At 40.6% G+C, this 20,444-nt stretch overlaps 2 protein-coding genes across 6 annotated transcripts; both read left to right on the top strand.

Annotated features, from left to right (window-relative positions):
- The first annotated feature begins 9,627 nt into the window (after positions 1–9,627).
- On the top strand, positions 9,628–12,938 carry dohh (deoxyhypusine hydroxylase/monooxygenase). 2 transcript variants are annotated; one of them, XM_029148335.3, is made up of 6 exons: positions 9,628–9,784; positions 10,507–10,615; positions 10,931–11,098; positions 11,330–11,406; positions 11,807–12,062; positions 12,139–12,938. In XM_029148335.3, the coding sequence occupies exons 1-6, from the start codon at positions 9,782–9,784 to the stop codon at positions 12,453–12,455; spliced, it is 930 nt and encodes a 309-aa protein (XP_029004168.1). In that variant the 5' UTR covers positions 9,628–9,781; the 3' UTR covers positions 12,456–12,938. The 2 variants fall into 2 exon arrangements, with proteins under 2 accessions (XP_029004168.1, XP_029004169.1); XM_029148336.3 differs by having other exon boundaries at positions 9,660–9,784; positions 10,510–10,615.
- Positions 12,939–13,761: 823 nt separating this feature from the next.
- On the top strand, positions 13,762–19,014 carry rsph4a (radial spoke head component 4A). 4 transcript variants are annotated; one of them, XM_055507653.1, is made up of 8 exons: positions 13,762–13,982; positions 14,305–14,527; positions 15,061–15,336; positions 16,353–16,556; positions 16,635–16,712; positions 17,804–17,948; positions 18,531–18,648; positions 18,732–19,014. In XM_055507653.1, the coding sequence occupies exons 1-8, from the start codon at positions 13,888–13,890 to the stop codon at positions 18,970–18,972; spliced, it is 1,380 nt and encodes a 459-aa protein (XP_055363628.1). In that variant the 5' UTR covers positions 13,762–13,887; the 3' UTR covers positions 18,973–19,014. The 4 variants fall into 4 exon arrangements, with proteins under 4 accessions (XP_055363628.1, XP_040926111.1, XP_040926110.1 ...); XM_041070176.2 differs by having other exon boundaries at positions 13,764–13,982; positions 16,635–16,802; XM_041070177.2 differs by having other exon boundaries at positions 13,763–13,982; positions 16,353–16,712.
- The last annotated feature ends 1,430 nt before the right edge of the window (positions 19,015–20,444 follow it).

A 20,444-nucleotide genomic window follows, 5' to 3' on the forward strand; every position in this document is an offset into this window, starting at 1 on the left:
CTCATCAGGTGTCGACAAGGTCGTGATATCGCTGCAGTCTAATGAAGCAGGATGCACAGAAAACTTAGCTTTTTTGGCATGTGATTCTGTAAGTGACCCGACGGTGGCGAGATGACTGACCTGTCATTCCTTTAGCAAACGCCATGAGTCGTAACGTAATCGACAGTTGTCAGCACTTGGTTAAATAGCTTGGTTAAATAAATGATTTAAATAAATGATTGTTACGTTGATTAATGTTAACAATGTGGGTCTCATTATGTGTCAAAACACGACCGCAATCCTTCAAGAGTTACAAATATTTGCCGATGTTGCGCTTCAAATGCTCTTGGGCGTTTTAATTTGAAAGTCCGGCGACTGGCCCCGCCTACGGTTTCCCTTTTTCTTATTTCGTTTTGAAAGTGGAGAAAAGGAGAATGAGTAAATCAGTATATAATGAATTGCACTTCATGCACGGACCGTGTCGCAAGCAAAGTTGCCACACCTCTTTGAGGAAGCCCATAGCCGTGATCCAAAGTGGGGGTCGCTGAATCCATTGTAACAGCAAAACTGGCTACCTCGACAGGTGTCGTGCCAAAAAGTGACTGTCTGCCAGGAATTAATTTTCGCACGCGGGAGCGCGCACCGCCTCGTTAAGGCGTTTAGCTCGGTTTGTGTAAGACTACAGCTGCGTATTTCGGTTTCAAACGGCCATAACTTTTAAATATTGTCCGCTACACGTTTTCTATTGGAAGTAGTGACGCCACGTCTGTTAATTTTATGTAGACGACGGAAATAATCATCGTAATTCTCTTTACAGCGATCGTCGATCGTGACTGTTTAACTCTATGACATGACGCTAGACTCAGATCGACGACCCAATATTGCTGCAACATGTTTGTTCTTTACATTTTGTGTCTGATTAAAAATGCATGGAATAAATCAGTATCTCAGAATTTCATAAATAAATTTAGAACATTTTACTATTTACAGATTAATCACAGCATAACCTGGGAACGCTGGCTTACAAACATACAAAATATTTTTAATTGCTTTTAGTAAGGTGTATGATAGTGTAAGATATATAAGTGCTAATATATAACTAATAGAAATGTAGTTTTTGTTTTTTTTCTTCATAAATTTGACAGTACTGTGTCTGTGTGTATTTTAAGACGTTGCAGGTATCTACTGTAGCCTAGAGAAGTTTTGTCAGCTGGTGCTGTGGACTTCTAGGGTTTAGAGTCCAAGTTGCCATGCCATCTTCCCTGGTCTTGTGGATCAGTGCAGTGTTTCCTGGGGGACAAGGCACCTAAGTTGGACATAGGCCACCTGTGAAATAACTAAATTACTGTTTTCATTGCAATACCTGAATAAAAGTTGAAATATTATAAAACATTTGTTTCTTTTCCCTCATAAAAAAAGAGTTCAGTGAAACAGCAATAGTCAAAGTCAACTTTATTTAGTTATTTAGTTAACTTTATTGTCAACCAATGCACCAGCACTATAATGCTGGATAAGTTACCCTCACGGTTCAATGTGCAGTCCACAGAATGAATGGGTAGGATTTATGGTTATGTTGAAAGCATGGTTTCTCGAGTAGAACAGGTCAGTTGGTGAGGATCTTTGTTATCTTTATCACATTTTGGAGAACATTTCGATCGGAAGCAGTGCAGCTGCTGTACAGATGGAGATGGACAATAAAATGAATCCATAAAGTTCTTCTTTCTTCAACAACCAACAACAGAGCACTTTCTGAACCCAAGGGCCCCATGTCAGTTCGTATAGCAATGAGTGACTGAAACGCAATGTTGCAGGAAGATTTTGGTATCCAGGTTTGTCTGGGCGGGGCCTGTCTGTGATCGTCTTGTGCTTGTTACTTTGTTTGTTTTGTTTGTCGGCAACGTCAAAGCCGCTATTCACTGCCCAATTTAACAGCCCGATCTCAGTCGGGTTACTTGTATGGGGCGATTCGTCCAAGCCGGCTACCAGACTGTCATTGGAGGAGACTCGACAGATCTGGCAGGAGTTGAAACACCAAAACTCACTGGACCCATGGCTTGACTCTGTTAGCCTTGGCGCTATGGTGGTGCATGGTAATCTGCCTCGTGCTCCAGGAGACGAGAGCCGGCCTCTTCATCGCAGAGGATATTCTCCCCTGCGTCCAGGCCAGTGTCACAGTGCTACAGTCGTAGCACTTCAAAGCGACCAACGTGCAACGGGTGCGTCCCCGACTAAGGATTTTTAATCCTGCAGCAAGCTGAAAAAAATCAGGGTGCTAGTCTCGTTTTAACCACCAGGTGACGCAATGATGTGAGGTCCAACTGTTCATTTCTATCTGTGACTGCACATTAATCACAAAAAACGGTGTCATGTTTATTGTATCATTAAATGTAGAGGAGTTCATTTTTAAATGTTATAGATTATTATGCGTCTTTGCTCGCTAGAGCGCGCTAGTGTTTGTTGTCAATTGCCAAAGCTGCTGATGTGTTTACACAGTTCCCAGGCCAGCCAAGAGACACAGTCCCTCCTCCAGCCAATCCAATACGACAATATAAGTATAATAACATAAAATAGGAATCTATAATTATTCATCAATCTGTGTTATAAATGTGTTTATGTACTCTGTACTTGTCTTCTGGTTTGTTGGTCATGAAGAAAAAATACAAAACAAACTGGATTTTCGTTTCTCTTGATATGAGCAACAAACGGAATTCAAGTATTGTTGTTTTTTCGACACTAGGCAAAGACTTAGATTTAAATCTGATTTTTCGTTTTGATAAAAAAGAAGAGAACAAAAAAATAAGTCGTTCTCTTGTTATAGCAGCTTTTAAGTTGGGGGAGAAACCAAACTCCTAAAATTTACTCAGACCGCAATGACCTATAGTTTGCTCTGATTCTGAATTAAACGTAAGAGCCCGAATGACAGATGATGTGTTCAGGTAGAGCTTAACCAGAAATGTATGCATGTGCAGATGCAGGCAACGAGAGAATCGGCGTCAACGTCTGAAGCAGACAGTGATGTGACGTTCCAACGATTTGGTGCTGAGAAGCCACTTATTCATAGGCAGATGACTTGAATCAAGTTGTCAATGCGCGCTAGTGTTTGTTGTCAATTGCTGAACTTGCTGCTGTCTTTATACAGTATGTCCTTGTGTTAAGTACTGTCGGGTGTGTCGGGTCCGTGTACGTTTTAAGTTTGATTTCCTCACCAGAGTAAAAGCTGGGAAAATGAGACAACGTGTCGTTTTCTTGTTTTCCTTTTTTCTCCTCAAAACGAGAAAATGGGAAACAGCTTTAAATCCATTTATTTGTCTGGTTTTTAAAACACTGTTTTCAACTCGTTTATTCGTTTTTAAAAACAATGCTTTGATTAAATGCCGTTTGTCACTTTTGTAAAAAAAAAAACGGGAAAACTGTCCGTGTACGTTGTAACTGTTTGATTTCCCCCTCCAGAATAAAAGCTGGGAAAATAAGAAAACGAGTCGTTTTAGAACGTTTTAGAACTGGAGGACCTGTTAATGTCTCTGAACGCGCAAGAAAGTGAGACTCTTATTTTGAAACACAGTACAATGACGACAGGAAGCCGGTGCTCAAGGGCAACTTAAGTAATGGATTTATATTTTCCTTCCCAGACAACATCGGCAGAAATCAAGCAGTTTTCTGGTTAAGTTGTCCAGAAAATAAAATACAAAGAACATCAGTTTCCTCGTTTAAAACAGAATTTAATCACAGCACCGTGTTAAAAACGAATAAACAGTGTTGGACAGTTGGATTTGAAGCCGTTTCCCGTTTTCTCCTTTTGAGGAAACTCTGGTGGGGAAATCAAACTGTTAGAACGTACAGGGACCGTGTCGCCCTGCTGCCCAGTCTTTGTTGATTGCACACATTAAGAGAAGAGACACAGTGTGTTTCCAGATGTTAACGTAACTGCAGCATAAACCACTTTGACCAATTTAAAGGTGTGTGTGAGATTAGTTAAACCGGTAAGATATAGCCAATGTCCTTTAAACGGAAGCTCCAACATTTTACTTTACTGGAATGACATTAATCACAATATCTGCAAAAAAACAAACTTTTATTACAGAGGCAACACAGTTGATTTGGAACTTGCTCTGCGCCGTAAACACGGCGTCTGATGTTGGTTCACTCGCTAAAGCAAACTTCACATCCCTTGTTATGGGAATAATTGTTTCTTCCTTATTCTATGTAATTATTACATGATTTATTACTTATGTTCTGCAATTAATGTCTTATGTTTTGTCTTACTTCTGTTTTATGTATGTGACATTTCACCTACATTGTTCAATGGTTGTCTCTGCCTTATAGACTCTGGACTCGAGCTCCAAACCCAAAGCCGGGGAATTGTGTCTCCCTGTCTGTTGAGACTTAGTGCTCCTTTCTCTCTGATAGTCAGATGTCAGTGATGCAGGTGTGAGAATGTAACCATCTCCAAACACACAGTGACAGTTATGGGATGGTGCATGCAGTTTGATTGGGCTACACAGACATTCCACCATAGTCGGACAGAGCGGTTAAAAGGCAGAAGCAACTTGAGGATCGTGGGCTCTTTGCATCACACCTTCGTGGTGTGTGCACTGATCTCCCCAGCTGGTTTATGGTTTGTTGATGTGCACGATCAACATCCATACTTTTGATTTGCTTTCCCCATTATTTTCCCCATTATTTTTATTTTCCTTTATTTTTATAATAAATCTCACAAAAGACAACTCTCTCATCCACCTCTTTATGGGAAATTTCCACCACACTCTTCCCCCTACTACGTATTGGCACAGAGACATTAACATATTGTCTCCACTCGGTCAATAGGTGTGAAATACTAGCTCCGAGACAAAGAAAAACTCCATGGGAAATCGGGCGTGTGATCAGCTGCACCTACGTAGGCTGTGGGACGCCAAAACCTTTCACTTGACTTTTTTTTAAACGCTCTTCTTATGGTCTTTCAAACAAGTCTGGCAGACTACCACTGCTAACTTGTAGAAGATATTTTATGATAAAAATATGATATATTGATATGATGATATCAATATAAAAAAATGATATTTTTATGATAAAAATAAATTGTATTAAACTCTCTCTTTGGTATGCCAGAATGCCAGGACTCAGCAGATCTCCGACTCATTAGTGCAGCAAGTTGTTTGTTCTGCATATATTGATTCTGCATGAGTAATAAGGACTGTTTTACACTTATTTAGCCAAACATAAAACTTAAGAGGAGATCGAACAATTTGCTTAGCTGCGGGAGAAGCTTGCCTTTAAGCTGGCGGAGTATAGTCCGCATTTTGGAGACTCCTGGACTCAATTCAATCGCGGGTATGGGAGATTTGTTTGTGGAATTGGACTCGACTGTTTGCTTGTCCTGCTGACACACCTGCACCTGAGACTTTGTCTGCAGCGGAGGACTCGCTGCTTGGCGCAGTTCCTCCTCCATCTGGCCCGGCAGCTCGTTGTTCGTTCCGGATCCACGTCTGGCTTCGTCTCTGGTTCCGGTCCCACGTCTGGTTTCGTCTTTGGCCCTGGTTCCGGCTCCACTTCTGGTTTCGTCTCTGGTTCCGGCTCCACGTCTAGCTTCATCTCTGGTTCCAGTCCCACATCTGGTTTCGTCTTTAGCTCTGGTTCTCCATGCCTCCAAACCAAGCTCTCCATGACTAGTCCTAGTCCTAGTCCAGTTTGAGTCGAGTTTGCCCTGTGCTGGTAACAATTTACTAGACTGTCAATTAGACCCTAAATAGTTACAATTAACCATTTAAACTCAAAAATAATGCTTTTAAAGCTAATAAATTAAATTTGTGTTTCTAATTTGGAAAGGATTCAGAGGAAGCATGTGTGGGTAATTACGTAATGTACTGCAGCTGCACCATTGTCATGGAGACGAAAGGCGGGACAATCAGGTTAACTCTGCTCTGTAAAAGCTGACTTTCACCCCTTATAAACAGGCTTGTTCTGACTAAACTATAATAGTTATTACAAGAATAACTTCACTTTATGAATCCCAAGTCTTTAATGAGCAGCTGGTGTGAATTTTATGTTTAAGGAGAAGACTGTGGCCACAGTCGCAATTTCAAAAAATGAATGTAAAAATGTATCTCCTTCTCCATTTTTCCAAGACGTCTGGTAAGGATTATCATTAGAGTCCATGGGGAAAATTCAGGATCCCCCTGTGCTTTGAGGCCGATAGCGACTAACGTGTAGGTCTGATGGCTTAGCCAGACACTTTATTAGAAGGAAGACATGTATGTGAGCCCTCACCCTCTAGCTCACGCAATAGCAATAATAAAAAATAAAAACTGTAAAATTAACAAAAAACACTCGATATTTAAACACTCACAAGTTGAAAAGTACAGAAAATGCAGAGATGCTGATTTCCACAGAGAAAGTAAAGTAAAAAAGAAATGACGTTTCTACGCCAAAGTGTGACAATGACAGACGCTGATGAAAAAAGCCAAGTTGACAAATAGTTGAATGATGATTTCCATAGACAATCAAAAAAAACAATGAAAAAAGTTGAATAACATTAAAAATTTAAAAGCTCAAAACGTGAAAAGTAATACCCCCCATCTCCTAAACATGACACGCATTTAGAAAGTTCAAAGATGATCCAACAATAAAGCGTTGAAAAGTAGATAGCGACCGAAAAACGGGTGGAATAAAAGAACTAGAAAAAGTATTACTTAGGAAATTTCACAGTGAATGCTTCCATGCTGAATTTATTGCTGAAGAATTACTGAAAATAGCTGAAACATTTAAAACATATCTGAAAGTAGCTTAACCACATAAAGTATAGACGAATGTATCTAAACAGAACTGGGGGTGGTTTAAACAGAGCTGAATATTTTCAAAAGAAGCTAAAGCAGTTGAATTTAAAATTAAAGGTCCATGCACACGCATTTTTCATGTTACACATTGCTAAAGAATTGGACCTTGATGTCTCAGTAAGGTGTCTGTAACTTTTCATGCCAAAAAGCTCTGTAGATCGCCCGCACGGCCCGTCTGAAAATGTGTGTTTAACCTCTCAGCCACAACGCTCTGTTTTAGAGCTGTGTTGATCACAACACCCCTTTGAAGAAGCGCATAGCCGTGATCCGCCACAGGAATTAAACGTCACTGAATCCACCGTAACAGCGAAACTGGCTACCTCGCCCTCGTAGTCGAGTTCAACCATATGTTTGATCCAAAATCTGACTCTGAAGTCCAATGGGAGGCTGTTGAAGTGGTTACACTTCGACTGGCACAAGGTACGTCTGGCAATTTCACATTTAATTTAATTGATTGATTTATATAATAAGCAACTTGATTAGCTGCTAACGCTAATACTAATGGTTGCCAATATGCAGCCTGAATTAATACAACAGAATATTCACAACACAACTACAGCCTGTTTGGAAGCATAGCTTGATAAACTAATATAAACTCATTTTTACATGTTTTTTCTTTCTTGTGCTGCTGCTGTGTCAAAATAATTTCTCTGGGCGGGGCTGAAGTTGGTTCTGTGAGTGGTTAATAGAATGCAGACGTACCCAGTCCGCCAAATTTGAAACGATGGTTCCTGAACCGGATTGGATAAACTCTCAAAAATCAGGCACCTTTAAGCAAGGAAACCAGTGTGTCAAAACATGGATCTGAATGCTAAACAGGAACTAAAAATCACTGCACCAGATGGGTAAATAACTTACTAGTTTACTTAACTAATTAACTGTTGCTCTAATAGAAACACAGAGACAGAGAATACTGAACTAAAAACAAATACACGAGAACCTGAAAGTCACCTAATTAAGGGACCCTGGGATTTGTAGTTTGTAGGCACTAAATATGAAGGAATAGAGACATGCTATACATCAAATGAATCAGTAGAATCTTGGCTTTAATTCTGTATAAACATCTTTTCACATGCATCAAACACAGCCCCAATAATAAACAAAAATACCAATTTCTTGATAGCGCTACCTAGCGCAGCTAAAGGTAGCACCAGCGACGTATTTTTGGCTCCACCGCTACGAAACTACAACACGAATACCTAAATAATAACCTACAGCCCATAAGAAAGCTACGATTCTAACAAATCTCACGATGTGCAACATACCATGGTAGACTATACAGGCGGCGAGATGTATGCTAGAGAATGTCAGTACTTATCTAAATGCTCCCAATTTAGTTTCACTTTCGTAATATTTTATAATAGTTGTTCCTTTGCGGAGATGATGTAAACACATTGTGCTGTAATCCTATAAAGGTTTGGAGGAGCTGAGGCCTTCGTTTATCGAGATAGCATTATACTGTAGGTGCATTCTTTCCAGGTGAAGTTGGAACTTTTTCTCACACCACTGATGTAGTTCATGAGTTCCATAATATTGTAGAAGTGAAATGTTCTGATATTGGGTTGGTACAGTGGTGCAGTGGTTAGCACTGTTGCCTCACAGCAAGAAGGTCCTGGGTTCTCTTGCATGTTCTCCCATGTTCGCATGGGTTCTCTCCGGGTTCTCCGGCTTCCTCCCATGGTCCAAAACATTCCTTAGATTCATGGGCACAGGAGGAGAGAACCCAAATGCACGACCAGCAAATTGAACTTTTAATACAAGTAATTTAATTGTAACACTAAACAAGAGACGTGACCAGAAATGTCTACTTAGAACGCACAGACCTAAGGCAGGAGTACAAACTTAACACAAGTACTACACTGAGAAACGGAAACATGAACTAAAAATCACTGCTACACAGGTAATACACAAGGATGCTGAATACACCATAAACTAAACATACAAAGTGAAAAAACTGAGTTAAAAGACAGGACAATTAACAACACAGGACAGAACAAACCTTCAAGAGGACAGGACCAATACATCTGAGAACTGTTACGAGCTGACAAAGACTGAACTCAAACTTGGAACTTAAATACTAACTAAACAGGTGAAACAGATTTCACCCACAGGAACTAAAACATGAAGTCACATGATGAAAGATTAAGACAAAAGAACACAACCCAAAAGCTCCTCCAGCAGGCTGGAGGGCCAAATCACAACAGAGTTGGTTGCAATCAGGGCGGTACTGAGGTGGATGGAACAAAGTGGGTGCAGGAGGGTTTTAATCTGCAGCAATTCACTTTCAGTATTTAACTCTATAAAGAGGAAAAGAGCAAAGTATCATCAGGAAATTTGATTTGATGTTTTGGATGATGATTATATGGCTTTCGGGTAATGTGGGTGTTATAGGGAAAGGGTGTGTGGATAGGTTGGTGAAAAAAGCAACAGAGCAGGAAGCGGTTAAAGACGATGTTAAATTGTCAAAAGGTGAAGGGAAAAGCATAGTTTGGGAGAATATTATGAAGGAGTGGCAAGGCAGGAGGAGTGGGATAAAGAGAGTAAGGGACAGGAGAAGGTGGGGAAAGGTGGATGAGCAGGTGGAAGGGGATGAAGAGAGCAAGTCATTTTATGTAGGTTAAGAATCGTACACATTTGTCTGAATAGCAGATAAGTGATAGCGGTGGAGGGAGTGGAGCACTTTGTTCTAAAATGTAATAAATAGAGGAGGGAAAGGGAAGTAATGATAAGGAGCAGGAAGCAGGAGGCAAAGATGTGGGTTTGACGAGTGTGTTGTAGGCTGGAGGATCAGGGAGAGGGCTGAATGCTCCGTTTACGTTTTTACATGTCACTGGATTAAGTAAGGGGGTGTGAGGGATATAGGATACGACAGAGGGCGGTAGTGCAGCTTTTAGGAAGCACGCAACCGTAAAACCGCGAAGAAGAAAAAGGACGAAGAAGAAGAGCGCTCGGGACCCAAACGGCTCTCACTGATGGTGTGTATTTTATCTGAACTATGTATTGTATTATTCCAAGAATAATTTTGACCTTGAGTTAGCCCAACTCCCGGAACCTGTACATTAGCATACTTTGTGTCGGGTGGGGTCACAGGCGCCATGATTTAATGTAAACGCCTGGCGACATCTGAAAAGCCCGTAAGGTACCGGTGTATAGACATACCAGCGATGGAATGGACGTGTCTTTACAACCGTTAAACCACAGCACGTGCTACTATACTTTATACGTCTAACCGGTGGTTCATTTACAGAGGAAGATAATAGTTATTATAATAGTTAATTAGTAGTCTGGTATTTCGTAATTTCGAGCGACCATGTTATTAGGTGCCAGCCTTTCCGATGCTGCGCTGGTTAATCGTGGGTTAGGGCAGCTGTTGGAACCAGGAGGAAAGTACATTATCTGTACATGTCTTTGCTGATTTAACTTGTCATAACATAATCTACACACATGGATGTAAACAGCCAAGAAATTATCTGATTATCTGAGCGTTCCTGTTGTGTATGTTGAGCTTGTGGGGGTTACAGTTACTTGGCAAGGACACACAAGTAGTTCAAGATGAGAAAAACATGTTTAGTTAGAACAACAGGACAATAATCCTAAATTAAAGATTACTAACAGTACCTAGATAAGAAGCAGAAGTGCTTCATTGAGTTGTTTCCTGAGGTGGCTTAAATGGTGAACAGCTGCCTGTCGTCTGCAGCAGATGGCCAGTGCTGAACATGTGTCAGCGGTAGGACAGGATCTGGTGGATCCAGGACTTGACCTGACTCGGCGATTCAGAGCTTTATTCACCCTGAGGAACCTGGGAGGTAAAACATACTGTCCAGTACAGACCCATGACCCTGATAGAAGATCTGAAATGCAGCTTTTTGTCTAAAATAGGAGCTATGTATTTGGAACATTTTACATGCACAGTCATTCTCTTTAACCAATATATAATCATAGTTATGATAGACTTAACTACAGTGGAGGCCTATAGGTGTAACCTTATCCCAGGTTGTGATTTTCTATGAGTTAGAATTTTAAAAAAGAAGAAATACCAAAATAAAAAGAAATCACGTTTTACTTTCTTAATTCCTTGTAGTGTCTTGTACATTATTATTTAAGTTGTAATTTCCCATCAGGTAAAGAATCTATCGACTGGATCAGTAAGGCCTTCACTGATGAGTCTGCCCTGCTGAAGCATGAGCTGGCGTACTGCCTGGGACAGATGCAGGACACACGAGCCATACCCACTCTGGCTGCTGTTCTCAAAGACACACAGCAGGAACCTATGGTCAGACATGAAGCAGGTGAGTATGCAGGAGTTATTGAGACAAATAGGCAGAACTGTTGTGTGATTTGAGTGCATGCATTTATATTTTGGTTCAAGCTTAAAAAGCATTTTCTTCACTCATCAAACAAACCTGTGCTAGAACTAGCTAAAGTTGGTCAGCAGCAGAGGATGTGGATGATGGTATAACTGTCTCTCAGGGTGTAAAAGGTACACTGTAATGTGAACTCCTCTGACTGTGTCTCTGTAGGGGAGGCTTTGGGAGCTATTGGTGATCCTAGAGTTTTGGACCTGCTTAAAGAGTACAGTCAGGATCCGGTCATAGAGGTAGGAACACATGTCAGCTGTTGTTCTCTGCATGGAGGGTGCATGTCCTTGTCACACAGTCATTTGTTGCTACAGCTTTTTTGATGCAGTGAACTTATTACTTACTTATTATTACAGTTTAACTTTGATTTACTGGCTAATATTCTGTATTCATGTAAAAGGACTGGTCTGTAAAATAGAAACATTCTAGTAAATGTGATGCGTTGTGATGGTTTAACTGAGTCCAACTGTACCAGTAACACAAATACTTCTCCTGATGCTCCATAGTGTTTTTTCTCTTATGTAGAACTTGATATATAATTATGAAGTTTACCATTACATATAAAACAATATCTGCATATACATTGTTAACTTGAGCAGCAAAAATAATACACATGAATGCGACCCCTCTTTCCTGCAGGTTGCTGAAACGTGTCAGTTGGCAGTTCGTCGACTGCAGTGGCTACAAAGTGGAGAAGAAAAGCTGTTAGAGAACAACAGTGTGGACCAAAACCCCTACTCCTCCATTGACCCAGCTCCTCCGGCCGCGAGGAAGAGTGTGTCAGAGCTGCGCTCCATCTTGTTGGATGAGAGTCTGCCTCTCTTTGAGCGGTATCGCGCCATGTTTGCCCTGCGTAACCTGGGCAGCCAGGAGGCTGCATTGGCCCTTGCAGATGGTAGGAAGTAACTCCAGTGCTCACACCATATGCTGCATAGTATATATTCGTTCTCATTTGACACGTTTGCTTGCAGGCCTGCGGTGCTCTAGTGCTCTGTTTCGTCATGAGATTGGCTACGTCCTGGGTCAGATGCAGCATCCAGCAGCTGTCCCAGCCCTTTGTGCTGCCCTGGAGTGTTCCAGTGAGAACCCCATGGTTCGACATGAGGCAGCAGAGGCCCTTGGTGCCATCGGTAAAGAAGAGTGTATGGCAGTGCTGCAGCGTTACTGTGACGACAGAGAACGTGTCGTAAAGGAGAGCTGTGAGGTGGCTCTGGATATGCTGGAGTACGAAAATGGTGAGCAGTTCCAGTACGCAGATGGGCTGGTCAGGTTACAGTTACAAAGTTGAGGAATCTTCTAAGTGATGTATTTTCTCCTTATTGTTGTATTATCTTAAATAAGAATCCAACAAAACAGTACAGGATTGTGTGGTTGTCCCATTTGTGATATCTGCTATTATCTGCAGATGTTTCCAATTTTGAAGTTCATCACAGGTGTTGTTTGTCCATTAATTTAGATGTGGTACATGATCTTACAGTCTATAGACCTTACAGTGGTTACATTTAGAAATGGCTAAGTCATGGTTGCTCCATTCTCTTTGTACCTACAGAGTAGAAAATGTATTGGCGCAACAACAATATTTCAGTAGAAATTTTACTTATATTAATTAATATATTGTTAATTTTGAAAATCAAATTTCTTTTGTTTGCAGTTTAACTTCAGGACATTGTTATAAAAAATGAAAGAAACATGCAACAAGTAACTTAATTATAAAAATAGTTAATGTTGTTTGTTTCATCATATTGAATCCAATAAATTGGCTTAAACCATACCCTCTGTGTGATATCTTGGAACACTGACTGTCGTCAACTTGCACAAAATGTTTGTTAGTACAATTATATAATATCTACAAGTACAGTAGAATGCATGTGAGAGTAAAGTCACAGTAGAGCTGAGCTGAAGGGCCCCTGTCTGCTGGGACTGTCAACTGTGTCTGCCTACTGCTGCTCACCTTGTGTCAGGCAGCTTTTCCAGCTGATGACTGAACACCTCCAATCACGTAATCAACAGGGAGTGATGGAGTGTGTTTCTCGTAGGTTAATGCATCAGGTTATTCGTTCTTCACATTATTAATTATTATACTTGTTTGGGTTGATATGTTTCAGTGACATTTATAGTGCATAATGCAACAACCTTGAACAAAAGAAAAGAACCAAACATATTTTGTTAATGTGCTGGTGGAAGGGTTTTTTCAGTCTTGGTGGCATGAATGCAGCATGACAGAAACCAGACGACTGCAGAGGCAGAAAGCCATGTTTTACTGCAAGCACACATTCTGAATCCACGTGTTTATCTGTAACACACTACAAATACTTCACGCCTGGATGTTTCTCTTTCGGACTTGTTTGCATTAAGGAGGAAATAAGGGTCAATTTGAAGCTTATCTTATGACAGTAGCAGAAATCCGACAGAGCCTCTAGTTAACACAGACACTCTGACTTCAATTACATCGAAACGACTTCACAGGGCAAAAAAGAAATGTATCTTTTGTGTCCAATGAGCTGTGTATAACAAGTGTATCAGGTCAAGTAGGAGCTGTTAGCAGTAGCATTAGTAGTATCTTAATTTGAATTTGTAGGTCGCTTGTCCCTCGAGCTCAGCGACGCTTCTGTTGTGGTTACCGTAGCAACCGGTGAAGTTTTGCTTTGCGCTGCGGTAACGCTGTTGGGTTCGTTAATTAGCAGAACTTAAGGGAACTCAATAAAAGGAGCCGACTAACCATGAACATCACCGATAACGAAGACCACGGTCCGCAGTCGGCTGCTGCGTTCAAGACGTTCATGTTAAAAAACAGCACCAGAACCAACCTCAACCTGTGAGTAGCCTGTTATTGTTAACAGCTGCAGGAACTTGTTGGTAGCTAGCTTAATTCACACTGACTATTACAAGCTGCTCCTTTCTCAAAAACACATAATCACGGACCGGTTCATAATCTGATAAATGATCATTATAGGTAGAAACAAAAAATATTTCAGTAAATGTCGCTAGTTACTTGACATTACAATTATTAACGACTCCAAACTAGCTTCTAGCAATATCTGAATGGAAAATGATATGGTTCAAGAATATGCCCAGTGGAATCTCTGTGTGTCTCTTGATGTACAAGTCATATTCTAACACATATTTTATTCTTTCAGCTATGACCATCTTACTCAGTTGCTGATAAAAGTAATGGACGAGCGTCCAGAAAACGTGGTGGATGTGTTTGAGGATATGAGCCTTAGTGTGAAGCAGGGTCTGTTTCAGGACAAACAGAGCGCCCTGCAGGACCTGCCAGCGGCTGCAGCTGTGGAGCAGCTTGCTGAGCAGCAGTGGCTGCTGTTTGTTCAGCCGGAGGAGCCTGAAGTGGAGGATGAACTGGTATTAGCACATTCACTGCACATTAGGCTCAGTGGTTTGTAGGAATAATATCACCTGGTTGTATAACAGGCTTACAGCTCCTCCATTGTCTGTTTTCATGTGGAGCAAATGTAAAATACTAGGATGCAGGAATAGTACTTCACTTACTAAATAGTGGCATGTCTTCCACTAAGCAGTAAACAAACATATTTAGGCCTTTTCAGGTACATCTGTGACTCTAGAGTCTGTTATGCAGTAGAGAAAATGGATCATTGTTTATTTAGGCCATTTTCAAAAACTAATATTTAGCAAGCTGCAAGCAGCAACTGCTTCACATGAACATGAATAAACAGCTTATTCATAGTTTATGATGGTGTAAAGTCATACTATACCTATTTATTTAGACATTTGCCACAGCTGCACTAAAAACAGGAAAGACTAATAGAGAAAGTATAGCAAAAAAAGAAAATAGTATATAGTATAGAAAATATAGCAATATATATTACCTTATCTAAGCTAAATCTTACAAAACTCTGTTTGTCGGTGTTCATCAGGTGGAAACACACATTCCTAATGTGAATGAGCTTGGCTTCTACCTAGAGCAAGCTGGGGTGGGGCTGGGCAGAGAGGAAATGCAGAGGCTCTTCCTTGCACTCAAACAGCTTGTGGAGTCTGAGTCCCCTCTGCATTGTCGACTGTGGGGCAAGATTCTAGGAACAGAAAGCAACTACATCATTGCTGAAGCAGAGTACAGAGAGGCTGAAGAGGAGGAGAAGCAGGTGTCGGAGGAAGTAGCTGTTCATCAACATCAGGAGAAGGAAGAGGATGAGGTGAGAAAGGAGTTTATCACATAATTCTCTTAATGCTTTTTTTGGCAAAGGCTTCAGAAACAGGTCTTATGTATAAGACCTGGTGATCATATATTTAGCTAGACTTGAACTTAGAACTAATGTTAGACTTAAACTTAGAGAACTAATGTTCTCTAAGTTATGTTATTTATTATTCACTGATGTAATTCCAGTATACCCAGTCAGCATTCACCTTTTACTTTTTACATTTCATTGCATCATTGAATTTGTTACTAAATTGATATGCTATAAATTACATTATAACATTTGTCTTAATATTTGCCTGCTATTATTGTTATGATAATTGACAATAGCCAAATTCCCAATTACAAATTTACCATATTTTAATAAAGAAACATAAATGCACACAGGAGTGAAACAGAGCGCGTTATTACCTACCTGTAATTAGTGACCTTAGTGAGCTAGACAAAAGCCCAGAGAATAATGGGAGTAGTATTTTGGTTCTGAAGGATGGCTGGAGCAGGTTGAGGAGCACTTTGTAGAGGGTGGTTAATGGTCCAGTCTGTCCTGCTCATACAAAGAAGGCCAGAGCACATACGACATATGAACATAGTAGTAACCCAGTCTGACAAAAACAGTAAGCACATGTAATAGCCTCCAGATTTAAGTGCAGTTGGTTGGTTTCCTCCCAGTCACCCAAATATCCTCGATTAACAACAAAAGCCAAATCAAGTGGTGTAGAAAGAAGAGCAGGGGTAAATCCATCAAGAACGTAAAAAGCAGGCTGGAATGTGAATTCATATACAGTAGAAGCTGAGGGAGAGGCTACAATAGTTTGTATTTGTAGAAATGGCATCACAATCACAAGACCAGCATGTTCTAGACAGTCCTTTGCATTTATTGCAAGGCTTTTATATGTCGTTGTATTATCTGGGTGAAACTGTAATACGATTACATATTCTTTCCTGTTGTCCTCAATCTTCATAAGGCAAATGAGTTAAATGACTTCACTTTTTCTGTACTGATTTTATCATCAGATGGATGCGGTTCCTCAGTCGACCTATAAACCCCCACCAGTGGTGCCAGAAGAGACTATAGGATCAGGCACTAACAAGTTTGTTTACTATGTCTGCAAAGTGCCTGGACTTCCCTGGACAAAGCTTCCAGCAGTTACTCCTGCACAGATCACATCTGCTCGCCACATTCGCAGGTTCTTCACAGGGAGGCTAGACAGCCCTGTGGTCAGCTATCCACCTTTCCCCGGGAATGAAGCCAATTATCTAAGAGCACAAATAGCTCGAATCTCTGCTGGCACACAGGTCAGCCCCCAGGGATTCTTCCAAGCTAGGGAGGAGGAAGGGGACGAGGAGGACGAGGCAGCGCGTGACAGCTATGAGGTCAATGAGGACTTTGAGGGCATTCCAATTGCAGAGATGGTGGAGAATTTGTCCAGCTGGGTGCATCACATTAAGCACATCCTGAAGCAGGTGCAAGTCTGAACAAAGCCGTTGTGACATGTTGGTTTCCTTCCCTTAAAGAAAGGAAAGCCTGACAAAGCTGACAAAAGTTAAAGTAGTGAAATGTACTGAAAATGGAATTATCATTTTCAGATTTTAATTTTGAATTGTGATTCATGCTGCAAAACATGGCTATTAAGAGAAGTCAAGCTTATATCCCCTTTGCGGACCACAGTATTGGGTGAAAGCACTAAAAGTGCCTTCTGCATGAATTAGCTCCTTCCTTGCTACGGTCTGAATAGAATGTAGACCAGGCAACTTCAGGATAGTCCAATGTTTTGTTGCCAAAATCTGAGGCTAAAACAGTGCTTTCTGAAATTAGGCAGTATATCCAGAAAGCCTTTAATTGTCAGTATAAGCAGCTGAGACTTGTTGACAGGCATTTTGGCAAATCCATTTTGCTTTTTTATAATTTCCTTTCAACTAGTGTGAACTACTACTATTACTACTACTACTACTGTGAAGTCCACTTAGTCTCACACAGTGACAGACAGTATGATGGAGACCCTTGTACCTTGATGTTTGAGGTAATGTTTCACCTCTTTGTGGGTTAGGCTGTTCAGTTATCATTCCCATTATTGGTGTCTTTGATTGACATTGACAGGACTCTGGTTAAACCTTTAAATAGGATGCTGGAGGAGCATCAGGCTGTTTGGTATGGTTCTATAGCTTCTACCTTTAATATATCTCCCTAGTGATAGTGATTACACTGAACATGGACCAGTGTGATGAACATGCAACCAAACAGCACACTTGGCACATCCTTTTCAAACTGTGAGACTGACTCACTGACTGTGGTGGTAATTACATGAGCCACTGGTTTAACATGTCTCTAATCGTTTTTGTCAAGCCCAGCTTCATTTGTTTTTTGTGCTTCTTTTGAATAACAATTTAGTGCACTTCAAGCAAAATCAGATTTTCCTTGATTATTTTAATAATGTTCACTTAGTTATTACCTTTGTTTGCTCTAGGGACGTTGTACTTGGGTCAACATGGCTGCGGAATCAGAAGAAGAATCTAATGAGGATGGAGAGGCAGAGGAAAAGGACGAGGAGCCTGATGAAGCACAGCCAGAGGTTGGACCACCCCTGCTCAGCCCACTCTCCCAAGATGCAGGTCAAAAATACAGCTCCTTCTTATGATCCAAATGTGTAACCAAACAGGCCAAGCTGAGTTTAGTAGAGTAGGTCAAGCCAGGATGTTTCATTTATTCCCTTCTGACTTACTTAAGTTTGAGTTTTCCCCTCTTTCAGATTCATGCCTGATTCTTGAACCAGTTCATGATGCTATAACTCACGATGAGACAGTGACAGGAAGATTTTCTAGGAAACATTTTGCCTGCCAGTAATAGTCACTCATCGTGTTTTATGGCCTTGATGCCATAAACACTTAAGATAAGCTCTTTGGGAGGGCTAGAAAGTATGAGTGATTGGGTAACTTTCCAGAACATAGGAATAAAAGAGAATAGGATTGGTCCGTCAGTAATATAGACTTTATGTGATGATATTTGAATTTACATTGTTAATTTAGAGTTTGTTGTTCTTTGGCTCATAACTCACCACATGTGATAGCTAGCATGCAATGGCACATATCCTTAGATTTCTTAGAATATTAACTTTCATTACTTTTATTTACTCAGTGCATGAGTCCGTTAGGGTTTGCTGCCCAGATGTTATAATGTTCTCCTTATGGACCCAGATATGTTCAAAACCCCTGCATGGAGCGCCAAGATCTCATCAGCTCTCACCCCTCAGCATGCGGTAGCTGTACTCAGGTCCAATCTCTGGCCAGGATCCTATGCATATGCGAGTGGAAAGTAAGTCAATACTCCTTCCTATATATTTTTTTACCTTTGACACTATTTAAGGCTGTATGGTTGCATTCTGTCTCCTAATTTAGGAAGTTTGGGAACATATATGTTGGATGGGGTATGAAGTATGCAGGGGAAGGATACAGCCCCCATGTTCCCCCACCTCCACAGGAAGAATATCCAAGTGGACCAGAAATCACAGAGACCCTGGACCCGTCACTGGAAGAAGAACAGATGCTGAAAGAGGCTTTAGAGGAGCAGCAAGCTGCTCAGGAAGAGATGGAAGATGCAGATGCAGATGAAGAAGAGGAAGAGGAAGATGATGACTAACAAAATTGTAACACATGTAACACATTAAAATGTTCTGTCTGACTTTTCATGTATTTGTTTATAGCACTATTATTTTTGTAATTCGCCAAATACCTAATTTTGATCAGTTTATATCAAATATTATTATACCAGTTGTATAAAGTATGAAGATTTCAGAGGCTGGGATGGAAATTAACATTAACTAATTAAAAGTAAATATTCACATATGACAACTATGAATAAAATACAAAACAAAGTTTAAACTAGGGAAAATACATGTTTGAGTGAAATGTCGCATAGGGTCAGATCAGAAAGACCCAAAGTAGGAGCAGACTGAGGGTAAGTGAATGTTTGTTCAGCCTTGTTCAGACGTTTGTGAGAGAAGTGGACGATGAATATGTCTGTATCAGGACCCTGAGTGTTAAGTTAGGAATGAAGTTCCTACAATAAGAACAAAGACCTGGAAAAGACATAAACTGTTTATACGTGCACGGTTTAGGCAGGTTTCAAATTTGCTTCAACTCTTTTGGGTGAGATGGATTTGCCATCAGCTGTAATTACAATACCCAGAAAATAACCTTAGTCTGTAATTTAGACAGGCGCTTTGTGGCCTGTAGCATCCAATGTTTTAGTAGCTTAGTGGTGCCTGCAGTAACGCCATCTATGGCTTCCTTTCAGAGGGTGTTGTTGTTTACATGGTTTGTGGTCAGATTTAGGTGTGATGACCACTGGTTCACATCCTCTGATCAAACCTACATCATATCTGTGTGTGAGCCACAGGGAAGCAGGGTCTTCCTGTAAGGCTGAGTGTTAGGTCAGAGCATCCTCTGAAAAATAATAATAAAAATAAAAGCATGTAGTGTGTCATTAGAATGTGGGGGTATCAAGTTCACTGTTTGCTGCACATGACGGGCAGAATAAAAAAAGTTTGAATCCTCTCCTGCTGTTTCAACCAGTGTGTGTGTGTGGCAGAGTGCAAAAAATTCTTCCCCAGAGTTGTTATCTCCTTTTTTTCCTGTTACTCTCATCACTCTTTTGTTTCTTTCAGTGGTTTAGTCTCAATAGTCTTGCTTTTTCAAATCTTTTCTTTTTTCTCTAATTTTTCTTTTAAGGTGCGTATGTTCTTTACACTAAGCGATTCTCCTTTTGAACCCATAACCAGTTTCCCACTCATGGAAACATAAAACGCACTAATAACCATATTTACTTTTTACTTTTAAGTACTGTACTTTTAATTTTGCATGTTGCTGTCTGGTGGTGAAGACTCAGATTGCCCCGAATCCAGCTTCCAGAATTATTCGGTTTCCTGCCTTAGATTTTTTTGTGTGCTCCGGCCAGAACCTTCCCAAAATTTCTTTTTATTGGACGTCTCCGTAAAAAGAGAACGTCAGTAGTTCTGTACGGTCAGGGAGAGAGACTGCAGAGAGATCCCGTTACACTGTTCCATTACTTTTGTGATTAATGACCCTGTGTGGTGGAAAATTTCCATAAAG

This window comes from Betta splendens, chromosome 4, assembly GCF_900634795.4.
Source record: "Betta splendens chromosome 4, fBetSpl5.4, whole genome shotgun sequence".
Taxonomy (NCBI): Eukaryota; Metazoa; Chordata; class Actinopteri; order Anabantiformes; family Osphronemidae; genus Betta; species Betta splendens.